Raw genomic sequence first — 22,392 nt, forward strand, 5'->3', positions numbered from 1 at the left:
TGAATGCTGCCCCTCCTTCAGTGCTTTAAAAGCACACTCAATTATAGCAGTTATGATCTTCTTAACCTGACAGATAAGAAAAAAATCCATTATTCTTTACTGGCCTCATCAACAAATAACAAAAACAGTGATGCTACTCAATGCAGAAGGAAAATGGCAATTAAAACAGAGCGTTTCAGACTGGTGTTGTACACATCTGTCCAGTCTCACCTTTGTGGTCAAACAGTGGTGGAACTGTTTTTGTTGTAAAAATTAGGAAAGCTTTATCCCCAGATAAAAAGAAGTCCATGGAGGAAAAACAGTCCTGTTTTGAGCATGAGACCATCTACTACAGTTTTTCCAAAATACGGCTAAACTCTTATTGATATTACCTTCTTGGTGATAGGACCCCAGTAATGTTCTGTAACTGACACATCTGGATGCTGGAACTCTGTATTCTTATCACAGTCTATTGTTGGTATTAATTTTCCTGTAAGGCAGAAAGGTATTAAAAATATGACTACTTTTTCTGTTGTCTGCTATTTAGATATCAATTATTATCATCTTTCCGATTTGAACAGTTTTGTGAAGCAATGATGACAAGCAGTAAAACATAGGGAAACTCATTAAGGGGTAGATAATGTGGTCCTGTATGACTTATTCTCTTCTGCTTCCATCAGAGATAGAGTGACTAATATTTGCACATTTTATCAACAGAGTATAATATACTTCACAGCAACTTCTCCCAAAATCCTCAACTGGATAAAAGACGAATCCATTCAAAAGATACTGCAGCCTTATGCAAAGTGGCATTATATTGAACGTGACCTTGCAATGTTTAACATTAACATAGATGAAGATTATGTTCCATGTCTCCAAGGAATAACAAGAGCTAGTTTCTGCAGTGTTTATCTGGACTGGATTCAGTTCTGTGCTAGAAAAAGGGTGGAGGTAAGCTTGCTTTTTTGGTTTTTTTTTTTTAGTAGTAGTAGTTTTGGTTCTTGGGATAGGAGTTAAATGATGCATGGTTACTCTTTTGCTCACTCAGGATTAATAGAATAAAATGTATTTCATTTAAGCTGTCAGGTTTAACATAAAAGGAAAATACATGTTTTGTGGAATGGAAAAAAGTCCCCAAACCTTATTTTGGAGACATGTGCAAAAACTAGAGTTTTAAAGAGCGTTAGTCTTTGAATTCAGGACCGATTCCTTCCCGTGCGCTCTTCCAACTCTTAATTTCATCAGCTCTGGAATGCATGGATGTAACAAGTGTTTGCGAAGCACTGCTAGGGCAGGCTCCATTCAGGAAATGTGTTGCCAGCGTTTGGGTGCATTTGCCAAAATTTGGTGACGCTTGCGTATCCTTTCCAAAAATTTGCCTGTATCTGGATACAGTCTCACTGCTAGTATAGATCACCTCTGAGAGCTCGTAATTCGAATGTGAACCATGCCACAAAACCGTGTGAAATTAACGTGCAGCTCTAGAAGGTCAAGGGCAGGTTTACAGCTATGTGTTCCCATGCTTTGAGCCACTAAGATTACTGATGGTCAGCAATCATTTGTTGTAAATGCACTACTGTGCTTCCATGGAATACTCAGAATGGTCCGGAGGGAGAATACAGTTTCAAACACACATATTCCCTTGATTTAATTTTCTGATTATTGCTGCTGATGGCAAAAAATGAGAAGTGTATCTTTCCTGGCCACCATGCACTGTTATTTGTGCGTTTTTTATTCAGGATCACTGAGTGCACATCCCATTTGCTGCCACTGACCTTAGCTGGCGAAACATTGCTGAATCTCAAGGTTTTTCTCCACTCGGTTACTTCTCATATCTTTAACCCTGGATACTGCTCCACCAGTTCCTCTGCATGTCATTACACTGATGCTGTTTTCATTGAATCGTCCTCTGAGCCTTCACCTCCATCTCCTCCTACTGGCAGTGTTTCATGCCTTTTCTTTCCCATCTCCATGTCTCAGCTCCCCTGTTCTGACAAAAGAAGAAATGCACTGTGCAGGGAAAGCCACTGTTAAATGATGCTTTTTCACGTTATGTGGCTGAGACTTTCAAACAGAATTATAGATTTAGAGGTGCCCAATAGACTTGAAACTTACCAGTTAGACTTAAAAGGGCAAAAGAATGCCTGCACTAGTGTGCACACAGACATATTTATATATTTTTAATATCTTTTTCTATTACCTCTGTTTTTGCAATTCACTGATAATATAGACATACAGTTCTTGTAGGAGGTGAGACGTAGAAAAAGCTTCACTGTACACATAGCCCTGAAAATCAGTGTATTTTATAGAAGGAGCTACATTCTCCATTACAGCTGACTTCAGTTTTAGAGCCAAAGGAAGCTGTTAAGATACCAGTCATTGCATGGACTGAAATAATAGTCTGTATCCTCCTAAAGATTCACATTCATGAGGGGTTGCTTCAATTTTTAAATCCTGCTTGATAGTAAAGTTGTCTTTGCAAAAAAATTCAGTAAAGAAACTTTCCTGAGCTAATAAATGTTAATTAAATAAAAAACTTAATTTGTGGAATGGCAAAAAACATTTTGCAGAACTGTGCAAAAAATAACAGCTTGTTGAAATGTGAGGTCAGTGCCATCAATGGTATACAATTTACATATATATATACACAAATATATTTATTCATTCTAAGTGTGTTCCTCCAAACTTCTCCAAATAGATTGTTCTTCTGGAATTTGTGGTGTGATTTCACAGGCACCGTGTCCCATGAAACGGGGTTTGGCTGCCTTTAGTTGCAGCGTCTCTCAGCAATCAGGAATCTGCTCTGGTTTAGAATGTCAGATCGGAGGAAAAAAAGACCCCAAAAACCCCACCAAAAACCTCACCACCACCAAAGCTCCGCTCCCTTGGGATCTCACCACCTGGAATTGTTATGTTCTGTTTCTCACCAGTGGTCAAAATAAGCTCGCATTTTGCAGAAACGATCTGATGGCAATGACCTTCCTTCTCGTTCTGTTCAATTGCAAAGAATGTTTTTGTGTCCACCTACGTGCAAATTGCACAAACGTTACCATTGGTAGTATTGCCGAGCTTTTAAAGATGGTATTTGCATTTAGAATAACATGCTATTCTTAAAACTTTGTAGCACCTGGACAGTGATGAGGATTCTCCTTTAGTGACGCTTTCCTTTGCCTTGTGTATATTGGGTCGAAGGGCTTTGGGAACTGCAGCTCACAGTATGGCCATCAGGTAATTTATAGGAATCCTTTTTCCTCATCTTAAAACAAAGACCTGTTTGTCTTTTTTTCACTTAATGTGGCATTTCAACAGAAGATAGATCAAGGTGAAGTCTCTTTCCTCCATAAAATAATTTGTTTTCTGACATTCCTGGACATCTTTTACTTTGGTAGATATCTAAGTAACTAATAACAGTCTTTATTTCATAGGGCAAACCAGAATTTTGCATTGAAAGAACAGGTACCAATGATTATAGCTTGTGTTCACTCATGCCTGGCCTGGTTCCTGGAATGCTGCTTCCTCCAAAAGAGGAAGAAACTGCTAAGTCATTTGACATCTAGTTAGATCAATAATAATAAATCCATAAGGGTCCTGTATTCCTCGGGGCTGTCTTACTGTTCATTGTGCCACTACATTCTGGCGACTGAGGAAGGGAGAGCCTTGCATCTCTTGAGGCCACAGCTTTGTCTGTTCTCAGGCTACTTTAATCATTCATTCATTGACTCAAAATGCTTGTTTCTAGAAAGTCTGGTTAATTAAATTATGCTTGGTTAAGATTGTTTCTGAATATGCTCTTCATACATCTCATTAGTGATTCTTCCATTTTCACTGGGAGTTCTGAGTTGTTTGGGTTTTATAAAGTACCATTTACACTGTTCTGTAGATAAGGCATTTTATTAATGAATTAATTGTTATTTTAGTAAAGTCTAACTTCTCACCTAATTTTAGGTAATTAGGTGTATTTGAACTCCCTGTGTTCACAGGAGTTTAGTCACAGTAAAGAAGTTGAGTAAATACTGTGTCTGAGTGACCTTGCTGTACTGGCACAAAACGGTGAGCAAAGCTCCCTAGCCCTCTGTCAACGTGCTACTTAGAGGATTTGTCTTACTAACAGGCAAACAAAGACAGCGCGTGTGATTCTGAATGCATTTTGTGTTACAAGATAAAACAGTACTTTAAAATATTCATTCTAGCTTTCTTATCTGTTGACATGTTTGTAACATTTGGTTTGATGTCTTCCTCTTTCAGTCAGTCATGCAAAATGTCTGTGGCCCACACGGCTTCATTTTGTGGTGTGCGGCTTCTTTCTGCTTTCTGAAGAGGCTTTCTTCATCTCTTTTCTGCTAATCTTTGAACATTCCCTTCCTATAGTAGTTTTCTTCTGGGTTGAGTTTCCTCTCCGTTTCTATGCACTCAGATTAGTGTGATGTTTAGTAAATCATCGATATTTCTAAAATTGCCCTATTTTTTTGATGATCAAATTTTAGAGTTTGGGGACATGACAGAAAACTTGATGTGCATTTATGATTTTTTTGAGAAAAGTTTATAAAGTGATTTTGGTTTGAGCCTGTAACAGATATCTCACAACGATTTTAGAAATGCATCTAAAAATACCACAAAAACTTCCTAAAACTGTCATCACATTGCATGTACTTTCCACCAGATCTTAAAATCTTCATTACAGTGTTTTGGCACCAGTACAGATAGAATAACAAGGTCACCTTTTTGTGTTGGCTTACATGGTTAGTTGCCAGTGCAAAGAGCTAATATTATCAGAGACTTTCTAAAGCTTAACATGGAAAGTATGAGCGTCGAGGATAATAATTTGCAAAGTCATCTGTAAAGATTTTAATAATAATTGCAAAAGTCAGCTATACTACGTCTTTTTAAAATCTGGAAAATTACCAATGAACCAAATCAGTTCCTCTCTTTTGGTGAGCAGACACACCATACTTAGAAATACGTTTCTTGGGGAGAAAAGGTCTGTAGAAAGGCAAATCCCACTGTACTCATAGGCAGTGCAAGCTCTATCCCCGGTTTTTTGTCTCTATTCTATATAGTCCTGTATCTTTAATGAAGTCCTGGTTTTCTTTTTATTAAGCAAGTGCTTCAGGGCAGTATTGAATCATTTTATTTTTAAAATGTATTTTGTGACATAAAAGGGATTGAGTGGAAGCATCTGTCAGTATCTTTTTGAGTGCTACTTCACAAAAGCTTTCCCTAGAAAAGTTTCACTGTGGAAGAATTGTGTCGCTTACCCACCTGGTTAAATTACCTTCAATACACTTCAACTGTCAGAAAGATTTTTTTGGGGAAAAAAAGAGAGCTAAGTAGCACAATTCAAGTTACAGATTGCTACAGCTGCAAAACATGACTTTAGCTTGGTGAAATAATACATTTATTCTTGTCTTAAAGTTATATCTTTATTTTAAGTGACAAAAGCAATTTAGTAGAAATTATTAAGTAAGGAGCAAGGTGGGTATGCTACCCCCTGACATCAAGACCTTTATCAATGAAAATCCCCCAAATTCATTCACTTCAGCACAGAGGGCAGTTCTTAGCGGTGCTCGCTGTGTTTACTGCTTCACGCAGATCTTCACAACTTATTTAAACACAAAGGAGAGTAAATCAGGGAGACTTCAATAGGAATACAATTAAAAAGCATGCTAGGGGGAAGGAGTCTTTGTCCAACATGGCAAACACTGCTGAGTATGTTCCTGAGGATTAACTTCAGGTGCTGAAGGTAGGTCTCCCTGCCCTCTGTCTGTGTTTGATGGAGATACACCAGCTCTTATGGAGGGTGATTTAGAGCATTATTGCTGTTCCTTGCCTCCAGTTCTCGGAGGCTGCAGGTCTCTCTCAACCGGCTGTTGCAGGTCTGCACTCAGTCACATGGTGAAGAAGTACTTGAGGACCTCAGAAGCTGGATGAACTGTTCCTTAGGTGGTGCTTCACAATCCTTTTCCTTGAAAAGGTGTCATGATATTTTGGGGACCTTATGGAGCCTACTGCTTGCTGAAGAGGGTTTTAGTTTTCTGCAGAGATGGTGTCAGAACAGTCAATCCCACAGCCAGCTGTGTGCATGAGGGGGAGGTACTGCAGATGAGGCTGTTTGGAGCTGGCTCACTTCGTAAGGGATCAGAGCTCCTAACACATGCTCTGTCATATTTGAATGCTGGACTACTAAAACTTAGGTTATTTAGATTACTGTGGTAGACACTGAGAAATGACCTTGAACTTCATCTCAGGATTTGCTGTTAATTCTGGCTGTGAAGCATCTTGTGTACAACATTGCTAGAGGTTTTGTGATGAGTTTGAGATGGACTGGCCAAATAGGCACTGTAGTGTTCTCGTCATGCTTATTTCTATGAAGTGTTTCAGGTATGTCCAATGTAAGCAAACTAGCCAAGAATCTGTGCTCTGAGGTCCATGTTTTGTTCTCGGGGATAACTGCAGGTAGTTGGAAACTTTCTCTGGACTAAGTCTAGCCCTTGCTGTGTTGTGAGGAGTGACGGACATCCAACTGCTGCACAGAGATGGTAGTGTAAAGGCAATATTTCACTGAGCTCTGCACTACAAAATTGAGATTCAAGTTTACGTTGTGTATGTAAACTATCAATTTGCACTCATTTACACATGATTTTGTCAAATCTATTAATCAGTAAATGTCACTGTGTAAACCAAGATTTTAAATGTTCTTATATAGTGTATGTAAATAATTATTCAGGATACCTGTTCATGTAAATGTCAGTAGAAACCCAACATTAACATTAGATTACACAATAAATGCATTCATTAAGAAGGCAGAACATTACTATGAAAATCAAATGCTCTTTTAAACTGTCATTAGGAGGCATCCTGCACAAAATGCACGACATGACATTACCATTCATTTATTCAAATATGAGTGACATGTTTAGGTGCGCATTTGTAAAAAATTACTTAATAATTCCATTCAGCCACTAGACCTACTAATACGTAAATGTTTAGTATATGTTCCAAATTTGGAAAAATATAAAAATCTTTTACTAAAGCATCTCTCATCAGATACTACCAAGCCTGCTTGCTCAGATTCCCTCAGCTCCCTCTGGGAGGGATCACTCAGCATGGACAGAGGGTCATTCCAGGGAATGCTTCTTCCTGGAGGAACCGCTGCTCATGCTGAAGCCCATGGAAGCAGCTGGCCCCACTTGCCCCTTCACCCTGGGCATCACATTGCACTGCCCAGCGACTAAGGGAAAAGGGGTGGGGGGCACAGGACAAGGCACCACAATGCTGCCAGTGATGCTGCATTGCTAGAGGGAGCTCAAGCAGATGGTGCAGCTTTATGTCTGTCAGAGCTGAGCAGAAGCAGGGGAGAAAACTTTAACTCTTAGCTCACCACCACTGTGTTCTAAAATATCAAACCTAGAAGGGTTACCATTGAAAATACTTCATTTAGGTGAGTTATGACATTCAGGTCATTATCAGCTCACAGACGTGCATGTTTCTTTATTCCTTAAATAAAACTACAGTTAACATGGGGAAAGGTCTATGAATTGCAGACAGAGGATGGGTTTCCGTATGCAAAGTAGACACAGATATATTCACCAGCTCATTGGTCTTCATCCATGCTGTTTTCAGGCTTGCATCAAATGTTTTCATTTCAGCTGTTGGAGCAACAAAAGGAGTGCAGTAGGAGGGAGTATTTGCTTTGGCTCTGTTGCCCTCCCTCTGGTATTTGTGGTTCTACTTATTCCTCTCCTCTCTGCACATTTGAGGAGCTGGTGATTCCCACACATCTACTAGTCTTGTTCCAAAATAGCTTGCAGTTGTGACAGCAGCTTTTCGGGTTCTTAGCTCAGAGGGTTAGAACTGTTGCCAGAAATAGCAGTAGTCTCTTCCTGATTAATGTTGTTTCTTTGGCATGTGAATTTACCTTAACTAGGTTTTCTTTGATATTTTGAATGAGCCTGTAACTACAGCAGATTACTAATTGAGGTATGTTAAAACTGGGCTGAGAAAACAGCAACAACCCTGAGTCAGGCCTGAGATCAAAGCTGTTGGCTTTACAGCTTCCTTACAACCTCATTAGAGTCTTCAGGAGAGAGTGTAACAATGGGAAGAGTAACAACAGCTGTATCTTATATGGATTAAGGGCTGCATATTACAGAGGTAATGACTTGAGACAGTGTCACATTATAAGCAGAATGTACCCAAAAGCCTCATTACGATTGGCAGAAGAATAAAAGATGTCCATGGTTTTGTGAACACAGCGATCTCCTCCAGACCCCTTTGGTGGAAAAAAAAATGACATATAAAACACTTGACAATCAGACTCTCACAACTGCTGCCACTGCTGCTTTCCTCCTCGTAGTAGTCATATTTGTTCTTAAAAATGCTGGTTACAGAACCCGTTGTGCAGAGGGATGAGAAGTGTTTAAGTCTTCCCTAACGAAGCGCCGGGAGAGCTGTATGTGCTCCCCTCTGTTCCCTCTGCTGATGCTCAGCTGCAGTTTGCATAGCTGTCCTAGTCCTGGCCTTGTTTTCAGCAGATACTGCTGCTCCCAGAAGCCTGTTTAGCATGTGCTGGTGCCTCTAAGACTCTTTGATGTGAATGCATGCTCTGGTGTTCAGATTTGGCTCTGAGAGCCTCTCATGATGTACAAAACAGTTCTCTCTCCTGCCTACTCTTCTCTTCATCCCAGCTAACATTTCAGAGCAAAGACAGGGGGTGTTAGGTTGGGAAAAACTATACTACAGATCATCATTAGGTGCAGAGCTCAGGGTATTTTTTTTTCAGTTTCATCCTGGGAAGAATATTTAGATAGAGAAGTGTTTTTTCCAGGCAGGGATTCAGCTGTGGGCAAGTGAAAGGACCCTTCCTGATTTCTAGATTTTCCAAAGGAGTTGATAGACACATATTTCACCACGCTGGCTGCAACCACCATTTCTTTTTCCCCCTAACTGCTTTACTCTAGAGCTTTTCTAGCTATTAAGGAGGATTTTGGTATATTATCATCTTGTAAACTGTGGAGATCATTGATTGAAAGTCAATGGGGATCAGGACCCACTCCTTGAAGGCACATAATAACTCCCACTGAAATCAATGCCTGAATGTTTCGAAGATCTGAGCATCAGTGTCTGCCTTACATAGACACAGTTTAATATGTAATGTAGTACTAATAAATGCAAATCAGTTAAGAATTCACAAGAGCTTCCCTGTACTCTTCCTGTTCCCAGCAGCAACAGCAGCCCTGCCTTCCTGACTGGTCTTGGTCCCACTGATTAGTTGATTTGTATTATGTGGTGCTTTCGCAGAGAAATTCCATATCCAGCTGGTTTTCTGGTAACAACATATATATCTTTCCATTTTAATTTATAAAACATGCTACCCACCAAGGACAAAATTAGAATGTGTCTGAGCTGAAGGTAGGCCAAGCAGTCTCCCAGTCTCTCTTCTCCCTCTCTCAGAGAAGGGAAAAAATTCAAAAGATTTTTTTCCTTTTCCTAAAAGAATTAAGAAAGCTCAATTACGTGGAAAGATTATGTGTTCTCTGGAGAAAGCCTGGGAGGTAATGAAAACCACTAACATCTTAATGCAGATTCTCCTCAGAGCCTTTACAATCTGAAAAAAGTCAGCTGTTGTAAGAGTGAGTAAAATCTTGGCAGGTAGATGAAACCATGTCCTGTGGGTTTGCAAGGTATGCTTGTTTGCAACACATGGTTCTGCTTTCCTCAATTCCGAGATCGCTTCTTCAGCGCAGTGTTAGGTCAGCAGTCCTGCTGTATAAGCAGTATATACGTGTCTGTGGTGTCACTGTGGGAAGCTCATGATTCAGGGTGCAGTTGGACCCTGGAGGTGGGTTGGTTGCCTTCTCAAAGCCCTCATGCAACCATTTTATAACAACTACTCGATTTTGTACCTTTTACCTCTTGCTTAAACCTCAGGTCCAGGCAAACCATCCTCCAAGGTCAGGCAGGACTGGTTACATCTCGCTTCTTAAATTACAGAAAAGAGAGCCAGTGTGTATTGCCTCTAGTGCTCATTGTTTCAGTAAGAAATGCCTGTTGTTTGATTCATGCTCTCACCCAGTTTGCTGAACAGTTCTGAAACTCGGTATTTTTCTTAGTACATCTGGTTTAATGTTCACTCCTGGGTTTGAGTTTCATGACAAAACTCTCGGATTTGCTGAAAAGATTTTTTTAAAGCTTTTTGCTTTTTTTTTGTTTTACCTTGCAAGGAAAACTTGCTAAGCATAATAGGGACAATAAAAGAACTTTCAAAAGAAGGGGAAGCTTTTGCTACCTGCGCAGGGATTGCAGAGCAGCTCGCACTTTTTGTCCTGGTCTCTTGGCACAGCCACAGAGCAGCAGTGCTGTGGCCCAACTTCCCCCCCTCCTTAGGACACCCTTTGTTCCAGGTGCCACACTCCTCTCCTGGCCCATCGTTTACAGTCCGAGCAGAAGAAAAAACACCTACCACGAGGAATGGTTTCTCATTAGAAATATGCAATGTGACCCCTGCTTTATACCCACTGCAGAAGCTCACCCTGTGCTGGAGGGCCACCGGTCACTACGCGGCTCAGCACATGGCCAGTGGCTGGGAGGGGTCTGGCTTGCTGAAACCACAGTGACTTCTGGGTGTGACTGCTGCCTTTCTTTTACAGCTTGGACTCTTTCCTCTATGGGCTCTATGCACTGTTCAAAGGAGACTTTCGAATAGCAGCAAAAGATGAGTGGGTCTTTGCAGATATGGACCTATTGCATAAAGTTGTTGCCCCAGCAATCCGAATGTCTCTGAAGCTACACCAGGTAGGGGCTTTTTTCAGTTTTTATTTTTAACTTTTACTACTGCATCTGTCTTCTCAGGGAAATACGGAAAACCTTAGAAACTGTACAAAGAAAAAAACAAACAAACAAGAGAGGGCTTTGAGCAACCTGGTCTAGTGGAGGGTGTCCCTGCCTATGCCAGGGGTTTGGAACTAGGTGATCTTTAAGGTCCTTTTCAACCCAAACCTCTCCATGATTCTATGAAATTGAGTACTTGTTGCCTTATTCTGAAAAACTTTCTTAACCAGCATGGATTATTTATTTTCAATTCACTTGAGCTTCTTTTCTGTACCCCCTAGCTGCCCACTTGAATTCCCAAATTCCCAAGACATATCGCAGAGCCTGACACTGCATTTTTCATCAAAACAAAACTGACAATCATGTCATGTTTTACTTAAATGGATACTATAAAGATGGTTTCTAGATTGAAAACAAACTCACTGATAGACTAATTTCATTGCTAATTTATCTACCCTCTTGTGAGAGGCAATACCCATGTAAAACTTCCCTATGTTAAAAGACACAGCTGAGAGGAGAATGGTTTGAAAGTCAGTGTCACAGCTGTTTGTTTGTTTATGTCAGGCTGTTTCTGACCCCGTTCTTTTCTCACACCTCCATTGAAGTTGTTTCAATTTCTTCAGGTCAACCCCTGTAATAGCTTGGAGTTGATTTTGTTTGTGCTCTGGCACATTATGATTTAGTATCATATCGTGCTTTTTATCATGCGTGATATTTATAATTGCTCTGAGTATAACTGAAGTGGAACTGCAGTGAATTAATATCTGAGAATTTGACACAGTAATTTTATGAATGTTATCACTGGCCATGTTGCTGCATTACAGCTAAAGCAGTAACACAATACTGTGATATCTACTGATGGATTCCCAGCCTGTGCTTTTGTTGTTGCTTTTTCGTGAATAAAAATAAGGATTTCCACAAGAACTGTGGAACACCCCAGGTGATTCCAATCTCCCTCTGGCTTCTTACCCAAAAGCTCTGCCTCCTGTACTTTTTCACTTTATAAGAAGAAAGTGGATAAGCTGGCATTTTCTGAGTGTCTTTGTCCAAGAGAGACATGAGATCAGAACGGGTTACAATAAAAATGGCATCTTTCTACATTACTGTCAAATTAACTGTTCTACCTTCCCAAGACATGTTGTATCAAATGGGAAATTACTTGGGGGGTCAGCTGGCAACTGTTTGAAAAACAGGATTTTGTTTATTTTAATAGTTTTGGTGTTTTCAAAACCTATTGAATACTTTTTCCCTGTACTACCAGGACCAGTTTACCTGCCCAGATGAGTATGAGGACCCAGCAGTTTTGTATGAAGCGATCCAGTCTTTTGAAGAAAAAGTTGTGATTTGTCACGAAGGGGACCCAGCTTGGCGCAGCGCTGTACTCTCCAACAGAGAGGAGCTGCTAACCCTGAGACATGTGGTAGATGAAGGAGCAGATGAATATAAAGTTATCATGCTCCATAAAAGCTACTTGAGCTTCAAGGTTATCAAGGTACTTACACCATCTTTCTAATATTGCAGTTATTTAGGGCTGTAGTAACTAATATTTCTGAGTAATGTGGCCAAAAGGAGAGGTCGATTCCAGTTACTGGAGTAGGGTTTGGAGGCTGAAAGTGCTCTCTTCAGCTGACTGCCATTTTGTACCCCTGTCTTTGTGTATCTGAAATAACATTCCAGGCTTTACTAGGGAGTAGCTGCAAAAGTTCGTAAAACCTGTTGGTGCAAAGACATGAGGTGTTTGCGCACCCAACTACTGCCTTTCTACCGAGATAGCGTAGTCCTGCATTCTAAGTCAGAAATGTTTTCACATGATCCACGTTTTTAACCTACCTGTAGGTCAACAAGGAGTGCGTCAGAGGGCTTTGGGCTGGGCAGCAGCAAGAACTGATCTTCTTACGCAACCGTAATCCGGAGAGAGGAAGCATCCAGAATAATAAACAGGTCTTGCGGAACTTAATTAATTCTTCATGTGATCAGCCACTGGGATATCCAATGTATGTTTCCCCTTTAACGACCTCGTACCTTGGGACACACAGCCAACTGAGGAACATTTGGGGGGGACCTGTCAGTTTGGACAACATTAAAAAGTGGTTCAGATCCAAATGGTTAAGGTAGGTGTTAAATTCTGGCTTTGCAGTTAAGAGACCCTGCAGTCTCGGTTCCACTGTATTTTCTGTGACAAGAGAGTAATTTGATACTGTTGTCTATGAGTAAAAAAATAATTGCAAGTAGTACTCGGAATATACCCAAATAGCCATACAGCTATAGCAGAAAGCAAATCCATTAACTCATTCATGGCTTTTAAGCAAAACTTTCTACATGTTCAACAAGCTTCATTATCAAATCACTTAGCACACTACAGAGATTTCCCTTACTCCAGGGAATTTCACTGTTTCTGCCTTGTAAATAAGGGTATCCTTTCTGTAACTTGGTGACATGTCACAACATGAGCAGATGTGTTCACGGGTTATGCTCCTGAGCTTTGACAGTACAGATGATCATGCCCCAGTCATTGTTCTTGACCAAAACGCATCTAAAAATGTATTTATTATCCACTAAAACTGCCTGAATTCCCCTAGATATGCATGATCAGTATTGGACACATTCCACCTCTCATTCCTACATACACTTTTCATACAGCAATAACTTACTCTTGTCTCATTCCCTCTACCTGCCCTATCACCACTGTGGCTGAGAGGGACTGTGGAGGGACTATAGGAGCCAGCTTGCATGCCAAGACTTAGATAAAATGCCAGGATTAAATCTAGTGGCTTAATATGCTAGTTTCCTACCATGCAGCTCATTCTCACTGAGCTCCCTCCAGCCCATTGCTCTTCTTTGCTACTTGGTTACCTCATGCAAATGTTCATCTTTAAAGACCACTGTAACATCAGATAGAGTCCTAAGGTCTTCAGCGCTCCAAAGCCGCTTAATACAAACAAGGAAGTATTTGGTTTGCGATTTATACCATTTTGTGCCAAGCGAGCTTACCACGTCATCATCTATGCCATCTCATGTCTAAAGATCTGCAGCAGCACGAGAGAGTACAATTACACATTTTGAGGGCACCTAATGTTGGTGGCACAAATTTTTGTGCATAATAAATGGCTGACCATGTGTGTATTCCTGCAAACAGAATGCGGAAGGACTGCCACACAGCTCACCACGAGAGAGGTAACGAAGAGGTGGATAGTGGAGGGGGGTCTTCGTCTGGTAACAATTCCACTGGCAATTCAAGCCAGAGCGGGAGTTCACAGCCCACCAGAGATGGAACGCCTCAGTTGCAAGCTTCATCTCAAGAGGTCCACCAACGTGCAGGTATTTGCATGATTTGCTTGGCTTTTTCTGTAGTGTTCTCCTGAGGAGCTGCATAGGCAGATGCTTTTGGGGCATGCTCATACCCAGTGGAAAAGTAATTTTAGAAAGAGAGAACTTTGTCTTTGCTAATGACCAAGCACATGTAGGAGATGGCTTCCTGGTTTTTACTGGGAGGGTATAAGACAAATGTGATTCTCCAAAGGATTCCACTGTCAAACTCCTTTATGTGTAACTTTCAGACTAGAAGGTGCCACTAACAACGCCAGAATGAGAACTGCAGATGGGGGGGCAGTTTACATGTACGATGCAGGGAGCCTGTACCGCACTGAACCTGTGCTTAAGGTTGGCTGGGAACAGCAGAAGTGAAAGTGTGCAAAAACCTTCATTATCCTGGAAGGACCACGATGAGGAATTAGTTTGGCTGTTCATCAGTGAATGGGGAGAACAAACAAATAGGAAATAACTTCTTATGTCTATATAGCAGTTACCAGGAGAAAATCAAATGCTGCCCATCATTCTGTCAACTAACAGCTGAGCTCTTCTCATATTATATTATGGATTCAAAAGTACTTCAGACATATTCACAAGGTAGAACTACTGCCCTTCACGTTGGAAATACACATTAAGTTTGGCAGGGGTGAGACCTATCACTGTGGGATCAGGACTTGTAATGTAAAGCCAATTACCTCAACCTTTCAAAAGTTGTGGTATTACTGTATAAATTAAAGCAGAGGACTAGGTGGCACTTGTTTGTTTACCATGAGATCATTTTGACCCATCATTAAAGATAATGGACAGGACTGGAGAAAATCCGGCCCTGAATATAAATTTTGTTGGAGGAATAGAGTAACTGCTGCTTGTAATTGAGTCTAGCAGTAGAGGAATCCTCATGTGCATACTCATAACTTGACAGGGCACTGATCAGAATAGCAGCGTAATTGTAAAATAATGATCCTGAGCGTGCCATACAAGAAGGAAAGTTAATTGTGAGTTATTTAAAGGAACATATTGGGTGTCCAGAAAACCACAATCAAGAGAGAAGGTCACACTTAGTTAAGAAAAGCAACCTGGCTCTGAGGTAAAGTGAAGAAACACACAACAAATGCATGGAAGTGGAAAATAGCAAATCAGTATTCAGTCCTTGACAGGCCGTTGATAAGAGAAAGAGAATGAACTTTCTGGCTATCACCATTAGGGACTAGAAGATCAAAGTGGGTTTGTGGCTCTTTATTTTTAAAGGGTATTAGAAGTAAAAGAAATCCTTACAATGGTCTCGATCTGTCACTACACAGAAAGGCGGAGTTGCCAATAATGTAGAAATGAGAAATGTCTGGTTTGCACCGGGAAAAATGCAGATTATCTATTTCTGTGATATGATGATGAAGTTGTTCCTTCCATCCTAACAGCTACAAATAACAGGAAAGAGAGGCTACCAAAGCTATATGCTTAACTGAGCAAATCCAAATGACTCTTATGCAAGAAAGGTTTTAAGAGAGCAGGTTAAAAAGCAAGCCCTGTTTGATCTTCATTAAGTATTGTGACACTAAGGTAGTACCAGAGGACCAGGAAAGAACTTAGGCTACGCCTGTTAAAAAAGCAGAATGAACAAAGTGACCTGGGTAATGCATGTCTGTCAGTCCGACTTCAGATCAGGACGCTGTTGGCCTACAACGCACAGCTCTAGTGCTCTAATTTAAGAAGGATGTTTTTAATTTGGAAGGACTTCAAAGAAGAGCCAAAAAAATGATCAAAGATTTGGGAAATATATCCTGTAGTGAAAGATTAAGAGCTTTCAAACACTCCGTACTGTAAAAGACATTTTCATCATAGTCTGCAAGTACCTACCTAGGGAACAAAAGGAGACCAAGGACAGTTGATTCTAGCAGACTCAGATATCACAAAGCTAAATAAATTCAGATTTCAAGTCAGGTGCACAATTTTAACAGTGAGAGTAAACAAACAGTGAAACAAGTGACTAAGGGTTAAGATGAATTCTCCGTGGCTAGAGATACTGGATGCGTTTCTTAGTAATACCATACTGGAATTTATGGCAGGAGGTTATATGGCCCACGCTATACAGCGCAGCAGAGTAGATGATCACAGCAATCCCTTTGAGACTCATAATCTATGAATCGAATGCATTTAAAGTTTTCATATTTCATATTTCATTTTGCAGCCTGGTGCCACCAAGTCTGCAAAATGCAATGAAAGCCCTATATAAACGTGTGGCCAAAATCGGGAGCATTGGGAAAGTGTGGGGTTCTCCCCCAAAGTGTCCTTATTTCATGATGCAGTTTATAGAACAGCCTTTGTTTCCTAAGTGTTTTCAAGGACAGAGTTATTTATGTGTAGATGCGGGTGGTCCCCTGTCCAATGCTCTAACCACTGCAGTTGGGATGAATATAGAATAGTTTTGGACAGGGGTCGGCTTGGCAGTTTAAATCACAAACAGATGTTTGGCCATGTTAGCCCCTGCGCAAACTAACACTCCACAGCCCCTCCGTTCTTAATTCCAGTCCGTTTTTTTTAAAAAGGTAACATATTAGAATAACCATCAGATGTAGAAACCAAAGCACTTAAACAAATCCCCAGTTTCAAGAACCCGAAGCCCTGCGGGGTCCCAGATGTGCGCATGGCTGCCAGTGCGACAGCCAGGCCTGACCCCCATCACGGCACGTGCCCTCCCTGTTGATCACATCTGAAGTGCAGAGGACACCAGCAGCAAGGCACGCAGGAGCCACGTACATCTGTTTGACTGCTCTCAAGAAGGGCTCTTGGGGCGTCTATTACAGGGAATGCTGCTTTGCATGACATCTTAGGAAAATTATTTTGTTGTTTGGAGTACAAAAGTAGAACTAACAGCATGTTGTGAATGGGGTATGAAAGTGTCCAGAGGTCTCCAAACCAACTGGTTTTTAGCCCAGCTAAAGAGCTCCAGTTAGGTTGTGGCCCAGCTCTGCCATCAGACTCTGACATACCCAAATTCTCTTTGCTTCAGCATCTGAAAAATGGGGCTAATGATACCAGCCTCTGGAAAGCAGATCTGTGGGTGTAAATCAGTGTGTTTCAGCTACATAATGTAAATAGTTTGGAGACGAAATTCTGCATTACTGGAACCGTCATGAATTCAGCAAACAGTCATGTTTCTAGAAGATAGCGTGAGATCTACATTTCTCGATACCTGTACAATTTCAGTATCTGGAGGAGTTTTGGTGCTTCCCTCCCCTCCATAGTTCAGTTACCGAGAAAAAACAAAGCAAAAAAACCAAACCAAACAAAAAAAAAAAAGAAAAAACAACACCCTGGAAATGTCTGCCAGCAAAACTTGTTGGTGCGTTGATGGCCTCAACGTTATTTCCTGGCATCAACTCTCTACCCCACAGCTATAGCTAGGAAACCAAAATGCCATCTTGTGTTAGTGTTTGGAGTGTCATGGAAAGCAAAAAAGCCAAGCAGTCACGCCTGTAACTGGGTACTTGCTGCGTTAGCCTGGGTTAGAGCCTGTCTGCGGAAACCGTAAACCTTTTGGGGCCCGTGGCACATGCCAGCCTGCTGCATGCATTTTGCGGAGTGCCTGGGTACAAGCAGGTATCTGGCCAATAAGTCCATTTATTTTTCATTCTGGGCCTCCTTAAATATGCAAGCATAAGAAATACAAAAAATTATGTGTTTGAATAACATAAGGTGTTGATATAGCTCTTAAAAATGGGGGTGTACAGGAAGACAGAAGTCATCTACTTATGTCAGAATAGCGTACCTAATCTACTCCCTAGCCAGCAGTGGCTGCATTGAGACTTCTCACAGTGGGGCAAAAGCCTTATGTGGGTCTCATTCAGACCTCCAACAGACTACCCTAACTATACTCATGTGCAGGAATAATCCTTCTTAATGTGCCATTGTTTTAACTCACAGTTCTTTGGTTTTATTTTTGCATTTAATTATACCAAGCCATGTCAGGTGGATGTTCAACATCCCGTACTTTAGCGTGGTTGTGAAAGCGGCATTACAGCAACACTGTGCTCTAGCATTCACAGGGCAGAAGCCAGACCAAAAGGCAGAAACCCTTATAGTGGAAAAGACACAGAGGTTCATAGGTTTAGCAGTCCGTTTTTCCTGTTATTCTTGGGATTCTTAAGCTGATAAAACCCATAGTAATAGAGCAATAGTAATACGTACACATGGGACACTGCCAGTAGCACGGAGTTCATCAGCATGACACTAACTTAATCTTTCTTTTAAAGGCAGGAGAAAACCCAGGAGTCAGTCCATCCAGGCACACACTGCTCTAAACCAAAGGCCTCCTGCTTCAAGTCACTCTGGACCAATTGCAGAAAGCCGCCAGCCTTTCATCCAAACATCTACATCTGCCCATGAAATTGCCCAAAGGCTTTCTAGTAGTCAGCTGTCATTCCACAACTCAGCAACATCTGTGTTTTCCCAGTCCCCTGCTGTTCCTGTTGCTGACCAGCTGACTGTGCAGGACCGAGCTGCAGCAATGCTCCGGTCCAGCCTGGCCTCTTCTACCAGCTCAACTCTCAGCCTGCTGTTTGGCAAGAGAAGTTTTTCAAGTGCTCTAGTGATTTCTGGGCTCTCAGCTGCAGATGGAGGTAACACCAGTGACACCCAGTCATCCAGCAGTATGAATATTGCCATGGGTCCATCTGCGAGAGCAGCAAGTCAAGCAGCTCGGGTAAGGCTGAAGCCAAAATAGCAGTACTAACCGTGAGCTACTGAATGGCTCTCCTACCAGGTTCCACCTGGTAGGTGGAACACCAGGTTCCTGAAGTGTCCTCACCACTGTTTGGTTTCTTCCTCCTCACTGCTCAGAAAAGAGTCTTTTCCAAAACATCATGTTTTGGAATTTTGCTCCATCACAAGGAAAATGAGACTGCTCGATATTAGTGTGTGTATGAGAGTGATGTACTGGTAAGTAATTGACAGGCTGGCTGTTAAGCACACTAAATTGCAAACTGGGGCAAAGTACTTCTTCCCTTCACTCAGAGCAGGCACTTAGGTCTTCATTTTCTGCAGCCTAGGTGATGAGTACTGGCATAAGCAGGCTAAATAGCTCCTTCCTTGCTTGCTTATGCAGGACTTAATTACTTGTACAAAGAAGAACAGTTCTCACTGAACAGTGCACTTGTCCTGTCCTTCCCTCTGACCAGAAATTTGATCCAGGACCTGAAACCCTCGTTGCTGAAAGGGTTAGTCAAAGGAAGTCTGTGGGAAGTATTTCCCAAAGGAAACCTGTACGCCTCGTGATTCAGCATTTTCGAACAGCAAAAGAGCACACACAAGTTCCAGCCCTCCTCCCAGCAGGCTACTGGTTCTATTCCTATCTTCCTTGGAAAATTCAAAGCATGTAGTAACGGTTTTGGTTTATTGTCTACTTAAGTATACTTATTTAACTTTGTTTGCCATCAGTTGCTTTCCTGAATTTTGAAAATTTCACCTCAGCACTACAGAGCAGAAATGTGAGAAGATGGACTAGAGATAAAGGGGAACTGCAACTTAAGGTTGCGTGAGAACATAACTAAGACAGACTTTCGCTTTCAGCCTATCAAAATGGAAACAAACTGGCAACAGGGGAAGACTGGGGATATGGAAAGTCCAAAACACTTTTCTGCTACTGTCAGTCTGAACTGTGTATAGCTCCCCTAATTTTCAAAGAATTTTCCAAACCTCAAGAGAAAAAAAGCTCCTTAGTCTCTGTGCATTTTGCTCTTAACCCCAAAAATACCAAGTATGGTATAGTTCTCTGGAGTTTTGCCATGGCCTCCATCAGAATTTGACTGAATGCTACTCATCTGAGTCCAATCCTGCTTTGTTACTGTAATGAGCATTAATAATATTCCTGCACGTACAGCTGAACATGTCAAATGACAAAGCATAACTCCAACTCCCAAGATTTTAATGTGTAATTTGCAAGAACTCAGCTGGTCTGCAATACTGACTACTAACAGTAGGATTCACCTCGTCTAACTTTAAGCCATGTAAAATTTGAGCATGATGTCTCAGTATGCTGTTGATGTGGCCTCTGTATTCAGCAGAGAGGAAAATCCACTTCATCCTTACAGCTGTCAGGAAAGAAATCTTCCCCCAGGACACTCATATCTCTCTACTACCATGGACAGCCTAGATGATACACTAAGAATAATGGTTAAATACAGATGAGGTGAGACCTGGCCCAGAGTCCAGGTGCCTGTTTGATTGAAAATGGTGAGGGGGAAGTGTTTTATTTAAACGTTAACACGGCACAGTTCTGGAAAGCTTTTATACTAATGGACACCTTGAAAGGGGGTGACACCACGCATAACATTTTCAAACTGATAACTGCATTCCAGTTTTGATGAAAGGTTTCTTTATAAGATGACTTTAAAATCTGGTGTATAAAGGAAGCCCTGGAGCAACCCAATTTAACTTCTTAGAAGCCCTGCTTGGAGCAGCGGTTTGCACTGGATGACCTCCAGAAGTCCTTTTCAGCCCGCATTATTTTACAGTTCTCTATACATGTGCATCTGTGATTCTAAACCTCTAGATCCTGTCTGCTTTTCTTTCCAAATCTATGTGTTACACAAAGCGTGGTAAGTACCTCTTCAGAAGTCCCTTGTGAATAATGCGCTCTGAGTCCCATGCGGTTTCACAGAATGACATTCCTAAATCAGTTTTTAACTTTTTTCACCTGTCACTTCAAAAAAATAGTTGAAGTATTACTTAAAAATTTCCTAAACTAGTTGACTCTTCCTTTCCTTCTTTACAGCAACTCACTGAGACCTGTGAAGCAACGGATGCTACAGAACCTAAACCGCAGCAGGAGGCAGGTCCAGCCCATGCCGTACTCATGAGTCGGAACCTGGAGTGCAGAAGGGCCAGCCAAGAAGATATGGCACTGGAAGACACCGCTTCTCAGCAAAGCCTGTCTGAGGAGCAGTAAGAAGTATTCCTAGCATTAGGGCCCCTGCTTCTTAGCGTGAAATAAAGACAGAGTTGGATCAGGGAGCTGCACCAGGGTTTAGGTTCTTTCAAATGTAACAAGCAACCTCCAAATGTTTATTTTTTCTAACTTTTACACAAGAATATTATGGGGCAAATGTTCTTCAGCTAAAGGACTTGGCATGAGTAAGGTTGAAAGATGTCCTAAAAAACACAGAGTGCCACTTCATCTCAGGTTCCTGTAAATCCTAGAACAATGAATACAATCTGTTTAACGTTCCTTCCCCTGGAACGGTTGGAATCACAAATACATACAGTGGGAAGTATTAATAAGACTCAGTGAAAAGCACACGAGACATCTCTCTCCTGACTAACTAAACAGCTGATTGCATGCAGACTAATTGGCGTTTGATATATGACATACAGCAAAAGGCAACTTTGAACAGAAGCAATGAATACATAAAAGGACAGTACAATGTGTACTGTAACATTAAAGCTAGACCTGCTTGGTGTTTTTTCCCAACAGCAAATCTCTTTAATTTTTCTTTAACATGTTATGCAGGTGGTAATTCTGAACAGCAACGTAGCATCACAGATTGACAGACTGCATGCAGCCTTATCAAAACACTGCGTGAACGAGCCATGCTACACAGAGCAACCACAATCAAGTGTGAGAAAATAAAGTATCGCGTGCATGGAAGGCCTTCAAATCATAAGGTGCACATTATCTGCAAAGAAAGCAGCTTCGCATAAACAGCTGCTCTTATGTATTATCTCGTGTTTCTGTTTGGTTTACAGCAGTGCTTCTCAGATTCCAGACAACAGGCCCCCTGGGAGTTGCAAAAAAGCCCAGGGGAATCCTCCTCAAGGACAGGAAAGTGCAAAGCAGGCTGTCACTATGGTCTGGAATTGTTTGTAATAGGAAGGGAACAGTTAAATGCCTTTAATTGCTGGACACAGCTCAGTGTCCATAAACACTTATAGCTGGCAATTACAGAGCCTTCAAATTTCGCTCCCCCAGAGAAGCTGAGCTGCTGCCAATTTAATAGTAGCATAAAGACATATGAGGCAAAAAGGGAGGCCACACTTTCACAGTTTGAGAAACACCGATCTACAGGAATGCATGACTCCTTTGAAGCTGAAAGGCCTCAGAAAAATCCTTCCTCTACTATAGTGTCTAAACACACACATGCATATTCTCTCTTTTTTTTTAATTAAAAAAAATGCAGCTATCAGTGTCTTGCTGTTCCTCTTTACTGTAACTACCATCGATTGTTTCTAATTCTCCACACAGTGATGTGCAGCCAGGCTGTCTTGTCCCAATTAACAAGAAAG

At 41.3% G+C, this 22,392-nt stretch overlaps 1 protein-coding gene across 1 annotated transcript in view; it reads left to right on the plus strand.

Moving 5' to 3' along the window:
* The window catches only part of LOC104501022 (pecanex-like protein 2), a gene marked incomplete at its 5' end in the record, with an annotated part of 25,062 nt that extends 3,682 nt beyond the window's left edge, over positions 1-21,380 (plus strand). The window contains 8 exons of the mRNA XM_010144756.1: positions 697-930; positions 3,104-3,207; positions 10,626-10,770; positions 12,068-12,298; positions 12,643-12,917; positions 13,943-14,124; positions 18,366-18,814; positions 20,885-21,380. Of these exons, the coding sequence (XP_010143058.1) occupies positions 697-930; positions 3,104-3,207; positions 10,626-10,770; positions 12,068-12,298; positions 12,643-12,917; positions 13,943-14,124; positions 18,366-18,814; positions 20,885-21,058 (1,794 nt within the window). The remainder of the gene's footprint in view (positions 1-696; positions 931-3,103; positions 3,208-10,625; positions 10,771-12,067; positions 12,299-12,642; positions 12,918-13,942; positions 14,125-18,365; positions 18,815-20,884) is intronic.
* Between the last annotated feature and the right edge of the window lie 1,012 nt (positions 21,381-22,392).

Source organism: Buceros rhinoceros, unplaced genomic scaffold (assembly GCF_000710305.1).
Source record: "Buceros rhinoceros silvestris isolate BGI_N320 unplaced genomic scaffold, ASM71030v1 scaffold37031, whole genome shotgun sequence".
Classification (NCBI taxonomy): domain Eukaryota; kingdom Metazoa; phylum Chordata; class Aves; order Bucerotiformes; family Bucerotidae; genus Buceros; species Buceros rhinoceros.